The sequence below is a fragment of the Myxine glutinosa genome, chromosome 1, assembly GCF_964187855.1.
Source record: "Myxine glutinosa chromosome 1, kmMyxGlut1.1, whole genome shotgun sequence".
Taxonomy (NCBI): domain Eukaryota; kingdom Metazoa; phylum Chordata; class Myxini; order Myxiniformes; family Myxinidae; genus Myxine; species Myxine glutinosa.
The window spans coordinates 391,600,314-391,617,813 of NC_136261.1; the positions used below are offsets into that span (position 1 = coordinate 391,600,314).

Sequence of the window (17,500 nt, forward strand, 5' to 3'; positions counted from 1 at the left end):
TGTATAAAGGCGGGGCTGTGTCAAGGCGAGGTTGTATAAAGGCGGGGCTGTCTCAAGGCAAGGTTGTATAAAGGCGGGGCTGTGTCAAGGCGAGGTTGTATAAAGGCGGGGCTGTGTCAAGGCGAGGTTGTATAAAGGCGGGGCTGTGTCAAGGCCTAGGTTGTACAAAGGCGGGGCTGTGTCAAGGCGAGGTTGTAAAAGGCGGGGCTGTGTCAAGCCGAGGTTGTATAAAGGTGGGGCTGTGTCAAGGCGAGGTTGTATAAAGGCGGGGCTGTGTCAAGGCGAGGTTGTAAAAGGCGGGGCTGTGTCAAGGCGAGGTTGTATAAAGGCGGGGCTGTGTCAAGGCGAGGTTGTATAAAGGCGGGGCTGTGTCAAGGCGAGGTTGTATAAAGGCGGGGCTGTGTCAAGGCGAGGTTGTATAAAGGCGGAGCTGTGTCAAGGCGAGGTTGTAAAAGGCGGGGCTGTGTCAAGGCGAGGTTGTATAAAGGCGGGGCTGTGTCAAGGCGAGGTTGTATAAAGGCGGGGCTGTGTCAAGGCGAGGTTGTAAAAGGCGGGGCTGTGTCAAGGCGAGGTTGTATAAAGGCGGGGCTGTGTCAAGGCGAGGTTGTATAAAGGCGGGGCTGTGTCAAGGCGAGGTTGTATAAAGGCGGGGCTGTGTCAAGGCGAGGTTGTATAAAGGCGGGGCTGTGTCAAGGCGAGGTTGTATAAAGGCGGGGCTGTGTCAAGGCGAGGTTGTATAAAGGCGGGGCTGTGTCAAGGCGAGGTTGTATAAAGGCGGGGCTGTCTCAAAGTGGAACGTCTTTGTACCTGGTCATCACCGTCAGCAGTTATAAAGTGGCAGTTCTTGTTTTATATTTTTAATTGACAAGGGGATATGATGGAAAACCACGATCCAACTCACTTACCTTTTCCTTCACTGCCGGATCATCCAAATGTACAGACGTGTCGCCAGTCACAGCGGACAACTGCAGCAACCTGTCCTCACAAAACTGCAGCATGTCCAGTGGTTCCAAGTCTTTGGAAATGAGTGTCTCTCCGATGTCCACTTGATCCATACTACCTGTATGGGCATCATGCTCACACTTAGGTGACTTACCCAGTGAACGATGCTCCAGACTGTCAGCGTCTGACCCCTTCGAGCCTTTGTCCTCGGCATCATCAAAGCAAAATGACTATGGGGGTAATGGAAGGAAGCAGCAATCGAGATTATTGTACCAATGTTGTCCAGAATGATTGTCTATCATCTGTCCATCGTCGTCATCTCTGGATCTCAATCCATGTCCCTTACCGTTGTAATTATGATGCCACCCAGCTTACTGTAGAGGGCACTAATGCCATGCAAAAGGCCTGCGTGCACACGAGACTCTCTGACAAATGCTGCCAATGCGTCTGTCTGTCTGGATTGCAGATGAGTGAGGCGTTCCTGTAACTCAGCCTCTCGCTTTGCAAGGCTGCACAATGGCGGATCAAAGGGGCAGGGTGGGGGAAAGGGGAGGTGGGAGGAAAAATAAATAAATAAATCACACCAAACTTCTGTGATATCCTCAAAGTTCACTTTCAACAATTAGTGTCCGATAACAAGATCACGTGGTAATCATCAACTAATCCTGGTACATGGGAGTCCCTGTTTAACATAGCTGGGTTGGGATTCGAACGCAGGCTCGACAGTTTGAGTGTGCATACCTCCAAGATATCATACCAGCTCCTGGATTCGATGTGTTCACGGAAGCATGGTTTTTCAATGTCACATGGGATGTACAAATAATGCGTATGTAATTATTACAGATTCACTGAAGGGGGCGGGTCATGGGGCGGGGTCAAAGCTTCAGCCATATTTGCATACATAGTAAATAGATGCTAGCTCATTCACAGTCTTAGCAGTCGAAGTATGCTCTCGCAGTATAAAGTAAAATAAAACTAAAGTAAAGTGGTTAAAGTTAAATAAGTAAAGTTAAATAAATAATGTTTAAAGTTTTAAAGTTAAATAAAGTAAAAATAAAAAGGTTAAATTAAATAAAAGTTAAAATAAGTTAAATAAAGTTTAAAGTTAAATAAATTAAATTTAAATAAAATTAATTAATTTAATTGATTAAAATAAATGAATTAATTCATTTAATTTTAATTAAATGAAATAAAAGTTAAATAAAGTGAATAAGTTAAATTAAGTTCAAGGTAAAGTAAAGTAGTTTAAAGTAGTAGTAAAGTAAGTAAAAGTAAAGTGTAAAGTAAAGTCTCACATAGTAAAGTGTGCTCTCACCTGGCCCTGTGCAGTGGTTCATGGAAGGTAAGCTCTGAGTGAATGCTTTTGAGGTAAGGAAGCTTTTCACTGTTTGTTTCAAAGTGTGCCTTCGTCTCCTTAAGCTTCACCAGGAGACGATCTATCGTTTCAACATCTTGCTGCACATGGAAGAAAAATTGTGAACTTTCACACAATCAGAATTTCACTTGAACCACCCATCCACTCCAGTACGTTATTCGCTTGGTGCTCCCATGGATAGATTTAACAGAGTTGAAATTAGAACCTTAGATTAGGCCCTTGAGAAAACACAATGCATGCATTGTGACGTCACATGTTCAGCAGTTAAGAACTACTTTGTGTACCTAATAGAGCCGGCATCTATGAGAATACCAAGGGTGGATCTAAAGGGGGTGGTTCTGAATACACACTGTGTACATAAACTGAGTGGGATACCATCAGACAATCACTTGTCTGACATCCACACAGTGTGCGGACGTGTACAATGAACCTTTTAGCAGGACTGACTGTCTCGGTTTCTATGAGATACCTGTACCTGCTTCTCAGACAACTGATCTCTTAGGTTTTGTTGTTTAATGCTTTCCTCCGATGGTCATGTTTGTATGAAATTAGCCAAATATATAACAGTGATTTGGGGGTGGCGAGATTACACCAGGTTCCATATATTTGAGGTATTTTCAATTTTTTGGGATTGAGTGGGTTCAATCCCCAAATTCCATCCAACTAATCCAACGATGCTGGAATTCAGCCCTGAAATTAAATCCTTCATTAGACAAAAGAACGTCAAAATTGTGACGTATCCTTCTTGTCAAGGCAGCCAATCAGCTTCAATTAATTTTCAAGACAAAAATTTAATGGGTCTCGTAAATAACTACGATAACAGTTACAGTAAAACACAATGGATACAATGAAATACAAATTCATGAAGGTCCGCTTGAAGAACCACGTGGTGTGCCAAACCGTCGCTTGGCTGACGGATTTAATCAAAAGACAGCATGTTGTGCTGTACTTCACATACATATTGCATGTCGATCTATGAGTGTCAATGAGGATGTAAGATAAAGTAAAACATGAAAAATCTTACACGCTCTAATCTTCTTTAAAAAAATTTTTTTAATGATTTTTATTATTTTATTATTATTTTAGATTTTTTTTTAAATGATTATTCTTTTTATTTTTTTTAATTATAATCATATTTTATTTTTATATATTTAATTTTTTTTAAATCTTTTAGTTCTTACACGAGCCTCGATCTTGTATACAAAAAAATAAGCTATTTATAACAGTTGGGGTGGCTGTTGTTGGCATGGCTGTTGGCATGGCTGTTGTTGTTGGTGTGGCTGTTGTTGGGGTGGCTGTTGTTGTTGGGGTGGCTGTTGTTGGGGTGGCTGTTGTTGTTTGGGTGGCTGTTGTTGGTGTGGCTGTTGTTGTTGGTGTGGCTGTTGTTGTTGGGGTGGCTGTTGTTGGTGTGGCTGTTGTTGTTGGGGTGGCTGTTGTTGGGGTGGCTGTTGTTGGCGTGGCTGTTGTTGGCGTGGCTGTTGTTGGCGTGGCTGTTATTGTTAGCGTGGCTGTTGTTGGCATGGCTGTTGTTGGCGTGGTTGTTGTTTGCGTGGTTGTTGTTGTTAGCATGGCTGTTGTTGTTGGGGTGGCTGTTGTTGGCGTGGCTGTTGTTGTTGGGGTGGCTGTTGTTGGGGTGGCTGTTGTTTGGGTGGCTGTTGTTTGGGTGGCTGTTGTTTGGGTGGCTGTTGTTGGTGTGGCTGTTGTTGTTGGTGTGGCTGTTGTTGTTGGTGTGGCTGTTGTTGGGGTGGCTGTTGTTGTTGGGGTGGCTGTTGTTGGGGTGGCTGTTGTTTGGGTGGCTGTTGTTTGGGTGGCTGTTGTTGGTGTGGCTGTTGTTGTTGGTGTGGCTGTTGTTGGGGTGGCTGTTGTTGGGGTGGCTGTTGTTGGTGTGGCTGTTGTTGGCGTGGCTGTTGTTGGCGTGGCTGTTGTTGGCGTGGCTGTTATTGTTAGCGTGGCTGTTGTTGGCATGGCTGTTGTTGGCGTGGTTGTTGTTTGCGTGGTTGTTGTTGTTAGCATGGCTGTTGTTGTTGGGGTGGCTGTTGTTGGCGTGGCTGTTGTTGGCGTGGCTGTTGTTGGCGTGGCTGTTGTTGGTGTGGCTGTTGTTGTTGGCGTTGTTGTTGGCGTTGGCATTGTTGTTGTTGGCGTTGGCATTGTTGTTGTTGGCGTTGTTGTCGTCGTCGTCGTCGTCTGTGTGCTTTTCGGTGTACTTTTATATATTTTTTATTGCTTCCAGAAGTATTACTAAATATAATTTTGTGTGCTCCTTCCGGGTCCTTCGACATTGGGTTCCTGCTGCTGTAGACTAATAAAGGTTACCATTGGAATCGCTGCTTGAAGCTCATATTCCTGCTTCTTCCTCCTCAATCCTGGAAAGAGGGACTTTTAAAACGGGCATCTTTATGATTAAATGGATACAAATTTTTGTTCTAGGTAAATAGATTATTAATTTTACAAACAAGAAAATTCATTAATTATAAGCTTTCCAACGGTACAATTTATATTAGTCGACAGCAGCAGGAACCACTACTTTAAAGCTCAAGGTCCCGCTTCTTCTTTCTCAATCCTGGAAACATGAGCTTTTAAAACAGGCACCTTTATGATTAAACGAACACAAACCTTTGTTTCAGGTAAATCGATTATTAGCTTTCGAAGTGAGAAAATTGATCAATTATTAGATTCACAAGAGTACCATTTAAAAAAAATTATTCCATGCCAGCAGGATCCCGATAAAATAAAGCATACTGATACACACTAATGATAAATAATAATAATGAAATAATGATAATGCGGTAGAATATTAAAAATGGTACCATTGGAAAGCTAACAGACACTAGAAACACAGAGAGACCAACAGAGAAAGAACACAGGACAAATACAACAATTCATTAGAGGAAACCGAAGCCCAGAGCTAAAGAAGACGGTCCAAGAAATAAAAGAACAAATATAAAATCAAAGACCAACCCACCTAACAGAAGAAGGAGGCCGAGAGGCAGAAAACGGGGGATGTAAGAGAGGATGCTATAGAACAAAAGACCACCTACTATTAAACAAGGCCACAAACGAAAATTCACCAAATTAAAGCACTAAACGTGACCCTGGGTTTGAGAATACCTATCTATCGGGATGGAAAAAAATCATGTCAGAACAGCTGTACACTCAAAGGCACAACAAGGCATGTAGAGTAATCCATTGGCATAGCTGCAAAAATTTAAACATCCCAGTTCCAGAAAACTCGAAACACGATCCACAAATACCAGAAATGACCAAATACCAAGACCTAAAAAATGAGGTCAAGAGATCTAGGAAGCTGAAGAGCATCAAAAGTGTAACATTTATAATTGGAGCAACAGGAATAATGAAGAAGAACCTCACTGAGATTTTGAAAACCATCCCCGGGAATATAACAAAACTCTGAAAATTCTGAAAAAGTTTGTCTCTGAAACAAAACTCTGAAAAGGTTGAACAGCTTGGTCCATGAACCGTGATCCCTTATCGAAGAGGAGGTGGATACTTTGGGTCCTGGGAGGACTCCGTTCCACCTCCTGAAACCATCAAATGGAGACAACAACCAACTACACACACACGCTTCTTCTTTTAGTAATAGATGAGCATTGGCATCTGATACAGACCTGATAAGTGTGACCTAGAGAAGGGGTCACTTCCCTTGAATACGTGGGATGTTTGTTCAACCTGGTACCTGCTGCGCACCAAAGATAAAGCATTAAATAAATTAGACAACAGTAAATACAATGGTACACAAGGTGTTTTGTAGATCTTGAAGAATTAGGATGAAAAGTACAGTAACAATTGAATTAGGAAATGCAAGTTTCATCGAGAGCGGCACTCAGTGGAGAGCATACCTCCGCCAGACTGAACAGTTTTTGTTTTGTATCGAAACTGATACTTTGGGACTTGGGAGGACTCTGTCCTACCTTCTGAATCCCACAAAAGGAGATTACAACCAAAGTTATCAATTTCTCCGATTCCGCGAAGGGCGGTGCGCTGAAGCACTGGACCCGATGTTGGTGATTTGGTTGAAATTTGATGGTTTGGGAATTTCACTTCATTTAATGACGTCATGGTGAATAAAATTACACAAGTGAGTGCGTGTATTTTACCAGGAGATGTAGACTGGTTCACACGTTCATTGGCGATCAATTTCTCCATAGCCTGGAAGATGATCGAAGTAAACATCGTTATCTTTGTTAAATCAAACACATCCAATTATAGTTTTCTTTTTTCATTTCAACAACAGGATGAAAGGTCTTTCAGGAACAGGACATTTCCTTAAGGGACCATCCACATAATACATGAAGGGGGCAGCGGGGGGAGGGCGGGGGGGACAGGTAGTGGTGTTTGGAAAAGATATAAATCTCTCTTTCACCCTATCTTTTTCCTTTTTCCAAAATTGTTTTTTGAGAAATTTGAAGAAAATTTGAGAAAAGGAAAGAGATAGAAACAAAGAAGTCCTTACTCCAGGCCACCCTGCCAGCCCCTATGGGGTAGTAGCGAGAAGGTAAACAGGTTAAAGGTGAATGAGCAGCAGAGATAAGTTATGTGATAGATGTGGATCAGCATGAGAAGTGCCAGGGTATAGGATTTGTGGGTTTTGCCTCTTCCTGTTTCTCCTTCACAGCAGTGAGTTGTTTATCCTTGATGGACAGCTTCCATGTTTGCTTCCTTGCTTCCTTTGTCTGCTTCCGCTCGGCTGAAACTTCTTTCTCCTGAATGTAGGAAATAAGTGGAAATCACATGATATGTACTGTTCAAAGTGAGGAACCGTTGCTGTGACCAAGCGACATGGAATACGTGCTATGTTAAGTCGGACTCTAATTGTTGCTCTTATTGGAATGGCAGGCAAGCCATCTTCCAAGCACTGGAAACCTTATGTGGAAGAAATACCTTCCTTGGATATCATCGGGGTACATGGTTTAATATATCCGCACATACTCCTTGTTGTTAACGGCAGGTGCAGAACAAGTAAAACACGAGAAGTTGACAAGGCCGCTCTTTTTGAGAATGGAATGACAGAGCATGTAAATACAGTAAAGCATGGTACAGGCTGACATGGTCTTCCTCTGGCAAAGTACTGGAAGAACAACCCGGTCTAACGTGTGAACAAATGGTTCGGTGCAGCACAAGCTTGACAAACCTTGGATTCTTGCTCCGCTCTTGCAGCTTGTTCTTCCATGCTTCGAGCATTCTCCAGATCTTTCTCCTGGAGATTAACAATCTCTTCCAGTTCGGCCAATTTCTTCATCGAGCTCTTGTATTCCTGCGGAGTGTGGAGACACAGATTTGAACACATCGGTATCATAAACCTCCATCTTGAAAGGTCAGTGATTACAGGCAATGTACGCTCGGCCCTTTTTATGCCTTCGCCGACGAAGTCACCGCAGACATGTTTTCAGGTTGTCCGTCCGTCCGTCTGTGATAGGTTTTCGTTACCGTGATAACTTGAGAACTGCGAAAGGGATCTTAGTCAAACTTGGTGCAGGTATGTATAATGAGGTAAAGATGAACTGATTAGATTTTGAGGTCAAGAGGTCAAAGGTCAAAGTCTGTAATAGGTCTATAACTTGAGAACGGCTGAAGTGATCTTATTCAAACTCAGTACAGGTATGTATAATGATGTAAAGATGAAGTAATTCATTTCGGGGTCAAAGGTCAAATCTGTAATATGTCTATAACTTGAGAACAGCTGAAGTGATCTAATTCAAACTTGGTACAGGTTTGTATAATGAGGTGAAGATTAAGTGATTAGATTTTGTGGTCATGGCAATCTCCCGCGATGAAGCTAACTCCGAGGGCCTTTCACTCACTCACCGCAGGCTGGTTGGTGGTCTTTCTGTCTGCTACCGACTCCTCTCCTGCCTTGCTCACCCAGCTCTCTCTGGGCTCTGTCCCCCAAATATTCCTACAGGTCGCACAAGATCTGCCAGCAACCCTCTTATGGTTAAACTGCCAAAATCTAGGCTCTCTGCTCACCTTCACTCTTTCATTCCCCTTTTCTCCCGCCTCTGGAACAAACTCTCCCACTCTCTTCAATCCCACTAATCCCTCCAGGTCTTTAAAACAGCTGTTCACCACCATCTCTTATCTTCCCCCATCCAAAACCTTGATCTTTTCTACCCCCGCTAATTCACCTCAGATCCACTTTTTTGAAATACCAACTTCTTTCCTGGAAGTCCTTGCAGTGTTCATATGTTTTATACTCCCCCCCCCCCTTCCCACACCTCCACACCTCCACCCCCCAAGCCCTCTCCCTCCCACAGATCTCCCGATGTCCCTGCTCTCAAATGTTGTGTTGTGTGCTTCCCTCTCTCTCCCCATCTTGTCTACCGCTCCACTTATTTGTTTTATGTGTCTGTTTGATTTTTTGTATGATTAGTGTTCGCTCTTTCACGAGCCTCGATCTTGTATACAAAAAAAAAAAAAGGTCAACAGTCAAAGTCTGTAATAGGTCTATAACTTGAGAATGGCTGAAGTGATCCAATTCAAATTTGGTACGGGTATGTATAATGATGTAACTATTAAAGGATTCGATTTTGTGGGTCTAAGGTCAAAGGCCAAAAGTCACAGGTCTTGTCAGGTAAAAATGTGAGAACTTGTGAACAGCTGAAGGGATTTCAATTAAAACTTGGTACAGGTGTGTGTAATGATGTAAATATGAACTGATTGAATTTCGGGGTCAATAAGTCAAAGGTCAGAGGTCATGTCGGAGAGTGCCGTTCTAGTTAATACATATATGCGGTTGTTCAACCACATTGTCACGTGCCCAGCCGCTTAGTCCCTGCCAAATATTCCTTCCTCAATCTTTGCTCCAACCGGTGTCAGGGACCAGTGTCAGTAACCGGCATAGGCCTTCGTGAGTCCTGGTGGCTCAGACTATGCTAGGCCGGAATCACGAAGCCACTTTCAGCTGCCCGCGTTGCCCAAAAGTTGCTTTTCCCATCTTTTCACAGGAGAAATTTCAATCTTACGTTTTCACGAAAATCATTCATTGATGGGATATACATATTTATTTTATTTGTCTTTTCACAAGCACAACCCGACCCATTCTGCGTCATCTATATATTACATAAGCAAGGAGAGGGAAAGAGAAAGGACCTAAGTAAAGAAAAACAGAATTGCAGAATGGAAGAGAGAGGGAAATGGTGGTAGAGGAAGGAGATTGGGAGAGAGTTCTAGAAAAATATAGTTCAGTCACGTCAGTCATTGACTTCTTGAGTTTGGCCACACATTTACCGATCACCATCGTAGTTCATTTACAGATTTGTACAGTTGAATTACAGACAAGCCTTGAAATAATAAAAGAAGAACAAAGTGAACAAACCTGTAAAAGGCTATTTCTCAACTTGCTGTGCAGAGTCGCAATGTTTCGTGCCGCCATGACCTTCATTTTAATCTTCTCCAGCATGTTCTCGAGCATTCTCACCTCCTCCAGGTACCAGGGGGAGAGCATCATGTTAACAACTCAATCATGCAGTAACTCAAGAGTTAAATGTTGAAAGAATGGTAAAACTTCTCAAGAGTGTAATTTTTGGTGTTCTCTTTTCTCATGAATGGTTAAGTACCATGTGCAACACAAAACACACATACCATGACCGTCCCTTAAACCTCTAGGTTAGTGGATTAACATGAGGTGTGATTTTTGTTCATGCGGGTTTTGCACCAAATATTGGAAACACCCAGAAGCCCTAAAACTGTACCTGTTGTGCCTTTGCTTGTGTGGTGGAGACCATTTTCAGGGTGTTCATGTGCTCCACCTTTGCAGTCAGTGCCTTGAGCTGCTTTTCCTTGCGTCTTCTCTCAGCGACTGCCAGGTTGGCTTGGCAAGACTGGCGAAATGCCCACTCCTTCACTACTTCCACAATTGCCTATGAGTACATACAGAACCAGCACTGACATATTATACAATGACCATCCTCCCAGCCCCATACTCCCATGTAGTACCATACCCCATACATCATGCTCCCAGGTCCATGCTCCCGGTGCCATCCTCCCAGTGTCGCACTCCTAACGTCATGCTCCTTGTGCCATGCTTTCGCCTCCCAGCACCATGCTTTTAGTGCCACCCTTCTGGTGCCATCCTCCTTGTGCCACACTCCGATTGCCATGCTCCTCGTGCCATGTTCCTCACACCATAGCATTCTTCTAGTACCATACTCTCATGTAGTAACATGCTCCCATCACTGCATGTTCCTAGTTCCATGCTCCCCCCAACTATGCGCTCCCAGTGCCATGCTTCTGGCACCGTGCTCTCATGTAGTCAGAGCCGGATTAACCTTTTGTGGGTCTGGTGGAAAACAAATTTGTGGGTCCACATTTGTCCCTGGTTCTCTTTTTTGTCTCTAGTTCTCCTCCAAAATATCTCTCCCGCGCCTGCTGCAGTGTGTGCACTGGCACGTACACCGGTGACATTTCAGTGACGTCACATTTCAATTATTTACTGAAATATATCACGATGTGTACACGTAAACAATGTCGTCGTCATGGACCCCTTCTAAGTGTGCACCCGGCGACGACGAGCCAATGTAAACACAGTGTTACACGGAGCACCATACTCCCATTGAGACCCATCCTTCATTTTTATTTAAACCTCACCGTAGTTGAAAGTGTAGATAACAGCAAGCGTTCCTTCTTATCAACAATTTTCAAATCGTTCAACACCTTTCCATACTGCAAACATAACATATCATCAGTGTGATCACAACTAATGTTCTCAATGAATATTATTATGATAACCTTTTTGATGATATTACAGGAATTCATTTTGTGCTTTAACTCTAATTATAATCTAATATACGAATATCAAGCTCATTCGAACCACTCAACAACAAACAACAACAGGCATTTTAAGGCCATTTTCCCTGCTAGAGCGGGGGTTAGCCTTGCGGTCCCTATGACAATGTTCTCCATTTTGCCCTATTTTCTGCATCTCCCCTTGTTAACCCCCTTGCCCGCATTTCTTCTTCCACCATCTTTAGCCAGGTCTTTCTCGGTCTTCCCCGTCCTCTACTTCCTTCCACATTCATTTCCATCACTCTTCTCAACCAGCCACTTTCATCCTTCCTCAACACATGACCAAACCATCTCAACCTGTTTCTCTTCACAGCATCCATCACAGGCTCTATTCCCATCATCTTTCGCAATTCATCATTTGTCTTCCTCTCTCTCAATGATACTCCACACATCCACCGAACCATTCGCAATTCCACCCTTTCCAGCCTTCGTTGCAGCTCTTTGTTCATTACCCATGTCTCACTCCCATAAATCATAACACTTCTCACACATGCAGCATACACCTTTCCCTTCAGCTTCAACGACACTCCACTCCTCATCAGCAAGCCACTCAGTTCCCGAAACTTCTTCCATGCACATCTCACTCGAGCAACCGTTGCCGAGTCTGATCCACCTTCTCCATTCAGCATGTCTCCAAGGTAACAAAATGTTTCACACCTTCCAGCTTCACGCCATCTCCAACATCCAACTCAACATTTCCTCCATCTGCAGCTCCCTCTGTGCACACCTTACACTTGAATGTAGCTGCCATACTGGTTAATGACCCTCTCAAACCACCACATTTTTGATGAACCCACTCAGCGCACATTGTACATTGAATGGAATTCATTCCGACACCCTTCCTGCACACAGCACACGGCCACTTCCCAGTTCTTTCCACCTCACCCCATGCTTTACCACTTGCCATCACTTTCGTTTTTCCAATATTCACCTTGAGACCTTTTGTCTCTATACATTCCTTCCACTTGTTCATCTTCTCCTTCAGTCCATCCATACTTTCTGCAATCAACACCAGATCATCTGCATACAACAACTCCCACGGTAAACCCTCCTTTACGTTCTGAGCCAGCACCTCCATCACAGCTACAAATAGTAGTGGACTTAGTACCGACCCCTGATGCACTCCCACCTTCACCTCAAACTCACCACTGTTCCCGCCCTTCATCCTTACAGCTGTGCGCGCTCTTTTGTACATTGCCATCACCACTCTGATCAACCATTCCTCAACTCCTAACTTCCTCAATGCCCATGTCACTACTTCACGTGGAACCCGATCGAATGCTTTCTCCAGATCAACAAACCCAAGAAACAACTTCTTCCTCTTCTCCATGTACTTCTCCTGCAACCGCCTCACAATAAAAAGCGTGTCTGTCGTTCCTCTTCCTGGCATAAATCCAAACTGCATTTCGTCAATCTTCACTTTCTTCCTTATCCTCCTCTCCAACACCCTTTCCAATACCTTCATTCCATGCTCCAATAACTTTATCGCTCGATATGAGCCACAGTCCAGAGGGTCACCTTTCCCTTTGTATAGAGGGACGAGGGTACTCAGTTCCCAATCCACTGGAATGCGGCCTTCTTTCACCACCAGATTGCAGATCTCTGTCATTCTCTTCACACCCCAATTTCCCGCTGCCTTCAACATATCTCCCACAACTCCCGTCGGCCCTCCCGCTTTTCTACTCTCCATTGCCTTTATCGCTTCCTCAACTTCCTCCTCGGTTATCTTCCCTGCCGGTCCTAAAACTGGGTTACTCTCTATGTTGCCATCCCATTTATTCTCTGCATTCAACAGTATTTCCATATATCTCTTCCATCTTCCTTTAATTCCATCTGGGTCCACAACGATTTGTCCCACTTAATCCTTCAAGCAACTCACCCCCATCACATCACACCTCTCTTTCGCTATCTGCTTTGCAATCCTGAATACCGCTCTCTGACCCTCTTCCGAATCCAAGCGCTCTCCGAACATTTTCCTACATGCCTCCTGTGCCTTTGATACCTCTTTCTTTGCAGCCTTCTTGGCTGCCTTATAACTTTCATGCTCTGCCTTTTCTGCCCCCATACCCTTCGCCTTGTGCCACTCCTTGAACTTCTTCCTCTTCTCGTCAATCTTCTTTCCAACTTCATCATCCCACCACCATGTTTCCGATTGCTTCGGTGGTCCTTTTGTCCATCCACATACCTCAACAACGGCTCCCAACAGAATATCTTTCATTGACATCCAAACACTTTCAAGCTCAACCACATCATCCTCCACCATACTCAGCCTCTCTTTTAATGCCTCCCTCACTGTCACCTCTTTCAACCTCCACACCTTCATTCTCGGTTGGTACTTCACCCGCCGAGTTCTCCTCGCACCTTTCACCCTTATGTCATTCGAACCACTCACTGACTAATATTAATGTTCGGTACCTCCTGGGTGACGAAGAACGATGAAATTTGGCCTGCCGATGGACATCAAAGCCAATCCACCGGGAAAAATCAAATAACCGTAGGAAAGCGTTGGAAAGTGTCCGTAAATGAAAATTTACATGAAAACCGTAAAAGTGTCCATAAAACAAAAACCTCATTCACGATGTAGTAATATCTCACATTTGAAAACTGTAATTAATACAACTCTAAACTGTGAAATAAAAACCCCAATGAAAATTTACAATTAAAAAATGTAAATGTGTCCGTAAAAAATCCCAAAAACCTCAATTGATATCTATCACTTGAAAATTAGAATTTCTACAACTGTGAACTGTATAATATAAACCTCAATGAAAATTTTACATAAAAATAGTAAATGCGTCTGTAAAAAAAACCTCAATCAATATCTCACATTAGAAAATTGTAATTTATACAACTGTAAACTGTGAAATAAAAACCTCAATGAAAATTTACATAACAACCATAAATGCATCCCTAAAAAGAAAACCTCAAGGAAAATTTACAATAAAAAAAAGTAAATGCATCCGTAAAAAAAAAGAAAAACCTCAATCGATAATTATCATTTGAAAATTGTAATTTCTACATATGTAAACTGTGAAATAAAAACCTCAATGAAAATAGATGTAAAATCCGTAAAAACAAAACAAAAAAAAACCTCAATCAATATCTATCATTTAAAAATTGTAATTTCTACATCTGTAGACTGTGAAATAAAAACCTCAATGAAAATAGATTTAAAAATCCGTAAACACATCCGTTAAAAAAAAAACCTCAATCAATATCTATCATTTGAAAATTGTAATTTCTACATCTGTAGACTGAAATAAAAACCTCAATGAAAATGCACAATAAAAAACGTAAATGCTTCCTTAAAATAACAATCAATATCAACATTTGATAATTGTAATTTCTACATCTGTAAACAGTGAAATAAAAACCCTAATGAAAATTGATGTAAAAATCCGTAAACACATCTGTAAAAAAAACAACCTCAATCAATATCTAGCATTTGATAATTGTAATGTCTACATCTGTAAACTGTGAAATAAAAACATCAATTAAAATTTACAATAAAAAAACGTAAATGCGCCTGTAAAAAAAAAAACCTCACTCGATATCAATCATTTGAAAATTGTAATTTCTACATCTGTAAACTGTGAAATAAAAACCTCAATGAAAATTGATGTAAAATCCATAGACACGTCCGTTAAAAAAGAACCCTCAATCAATATCTAGGATTTAAAAACTGTCATTTCTACATCTGTAAATTGTGGAATAAAAACGTCAATGAAAATTGATGTAAAAATCCGTAAACACATCTGTAAAAAAAAAAAAACCTCAATCAATATCTAGCATTTCATAATTGTAATGTCTACATCTATAAACTGTGAAATAAAAACCTCAATTAAAATTTACAATAAAAAAACGTAAATGCGTCCGTAAAAAAACAAACCTCACCTGATATCAATCATTTGAAAATTGTAATTTCTACATCTGTAAACTGTGAGATAAAAACCTCAATGAAAATTGATGTAGAATCCGTAGACACGTCCGTTAAAAAAGAACCCTCAATCAATAACTAGGATTTGAAAATTGTCATTTCTACATCTGTAAATTGTGGAATAAAAACGTCACTGAAAATTGCTGTAAAAATGCATAAACACGTCCGTTAAAAAAAAACCTCAATCAATATCTAGCATTTGAAAATTGTAATTTCTACATCTGTAAACTGAAATAAAAACCTCAATGAAAATTGATGGAAAAATCCATAAACACTTCCGTAAAAAAAAAACTCAATCCCGAACTATCATTTGAAAATTGTAATTCCTATAACTGTAAACTGTGAAATAAAAACCTCAATTGTAATTTACATAACTGTAAACTGTGAATTAAAAATCTAAATGAAAATTTACAAAATTATACCGTAAATACTTCCGTAATTTTTTTTTAAACCTCAATAATAAAGTCATCATAAAGCTTCTATTTATTATGTACCGACAAACGAAGCGCTGTTTCTAATTGTTTACAATGTGTAAGCAAACCTCACTAGTTTGTATATGTACAATTAATGTTCTTACATTATTATTATGATACAATATGCATGCTTAATAAATCTAATTATGATCATCTTATAAATGTAGTGATATTGAAGAGGTGATGATATTTCAATGAAAGTTAACCTCGTTTACCTGCGGAACTTTATGGATGAGCTTGGAAGTTTGTTTATTTTCTTCCTGCAATCTGCGAATCTTTTTGTTGTTTTCATCGATTTCTCGCCTTGCCGTATCCAAGCTCACCTTCCTGTTCTGATCTGAGGTGCATGTCCAGAACACAGATCTGCATTCAATCACTGTGTTTCTGCCAATCAGGGATCGTACAACAACAACAAAACAAACAAAACAAAACGAACCAAAACAAAACAAAACAACAACAGAGCGAACCAATAAAACAAAAAGCACGTGACCTACAGGTGCTCAGTCCGTTGTTTCAGCCACAGAACCTGGGCGTGTTCAGCTTGTAGAGTGCTCACAAAGCTGTAATTTGGCGTGCCGACGGACATCAAAGCCGGTACACCAAGAAAAATCACAGAACCGTTGAAAAGCATCCGTAAATGAAATGTTACGTTAACAAAAGTGCGACCACGTACATAAACAAAAAAAACACAAGAAAATGCTCAATCAAAATATGTAGCCTTTGAAAATTGAAATTTATTTGACTGTAAACTGTGAAATAACGATGACAATAATGTCTGTGAATGAAAAGAATAACAAGCGTTACGCCTATGTCCTCCTTTGGTGAAGTGATGCGAGTTGACAAAGTGGAAGACGCAAGGCGGCCATCTTGGATTTTGATGTGGCGACCCAATTTTCAATAGCGTTCTCCCTTATGCGTAGATACACCCACACACCAGATCAGACGTTAGTAGTTCGTTTATTTTTCAAGATATTTTGCTCACAATGTTCAGACATATATATGGTGGCGGCCATCTTGGATTTTGACGTGGCGACCCAATTTTCAATAGCGTTCTTCCTTATGCCGAGATACACCCAGACATCAGATTAGAAGTCGGTACTTCGCTTATTTTTCAAGATATTCTGCTCACAAGGTTCAGGCATACATGGCGGTGGCCATCTTGGATTTTGACGTGGCGACCCAATTTTCAACAGCCTTCTTCCTTATGCCTAGATACACCCACACACCAGATTAGAAGTTAGTAGTTCGTTTAGTTTTCAAGATATTTCGCTCACAAGGTTCAGACATATATATGGTGGCGGCCATCTTGGATTTTGACGTGGCGACCCAATTTTCAATAGCGTTCTTCCTTTTGCCGAGATACACCGACACACCAAATTAGAAGTTGGTATTTCGCTTATTTTTCAAGATATTCCTCTCACAAGGTTCAGACATACATGGCGTCAGACATACATGGTGGCGGCCATCTTGGATTTTGACGTGGGTTGCACCCGCACACCAAATTCGAATGCCGTCCTTCGCTTACGCACGCACGCTCGCACGCATGGACGGACGGACGGACGGACGGACACACGGACGGAGGGGAAAACCATCGTCCCCCTTTCGCTCCGCGGTGCGACGGGGGACAAAAAGTATCCGTAAATGAAAATGTACATTAAATCGGTAAATGCGTCCATAATTATTTTTTTTACCTCAATCAATAGCTAGGTTTTGCAAATTGTAATTTCCATAACTTTCAACTGTGAAATAAAAATACCGTTTTATAAATGAAATTTTATGTAAAAACCGTTTCCATAAAATAAATAAATAAATTAACCTATATTGATATCTAGCAGGAGATCGGTGATGCCTCGAACCGCAAAGCTTCTATTTATTATGTACGTACAAAGCGCGGTTCTTTATTGCTTGCACTTACACACACACACACACACACACACACACACACACACACACACACACACACACACACAC

The 17,500-nt window shown here is 41.6% G+C and overlaps 1 protein-coding gene and 1 long non-coding RNA gene across 2 annotated transcripts in view; both read right to left on the reverse strand.

Moving 5' to 3' along the window:
• The window catches only part of LOC137416476 (uncharacterized), a 15,550-nt gene extending 4,539 nt beyond the window's left edge, over nt 1–11,011 (reverse strand). Inside the window, exons 1-10 of the mRNA XM_068102086.2 lie at nt 10,922–11,011; nt 10,027–10,194; nt 9,651–9,755; nt 7,467–7,589; nt 6,928–7,038; nt 6,433–6,484; nt 5,944–6,014; nt 2,258–2,397; nt 1,289–1,451; nt 906–1,172 (exon numbers count right to left, since the gene is read on the reverse strand). Of these exons, the coding sequence (XP_067958187.2) occupies nt 906–1,172; nt 1,289–1,451; nt 2,258–2,397; nt 5,944–6,014; nt 6,433–6,484; nt 6,928–7,038; nt 7,467–7,589; nt 9,651–9,755; nt 10,027–10,194; nt 10,922–11,011 (1,290 nt within the window). The remainder of the gene's footprint in view (nt 1–905; nt 1,173–1,288; nt 1,452–2,257; nt 2,398–5,943; nt 6,015–6,432; nt 6,485–6,927; nt 7,039–7,466; nt 7,590–9,650; nt 9,756–10,026; nt 10,195–10,921) is intronic.
• LOC137416573 (uncharacterized) overlaps nt 1–17,500 on the reverse strand; it is a 471,916-nt gene that overhangs the window by 189,747 nt on the left and 264,669 nt on the right. The window lies entirely within an intron of this gene.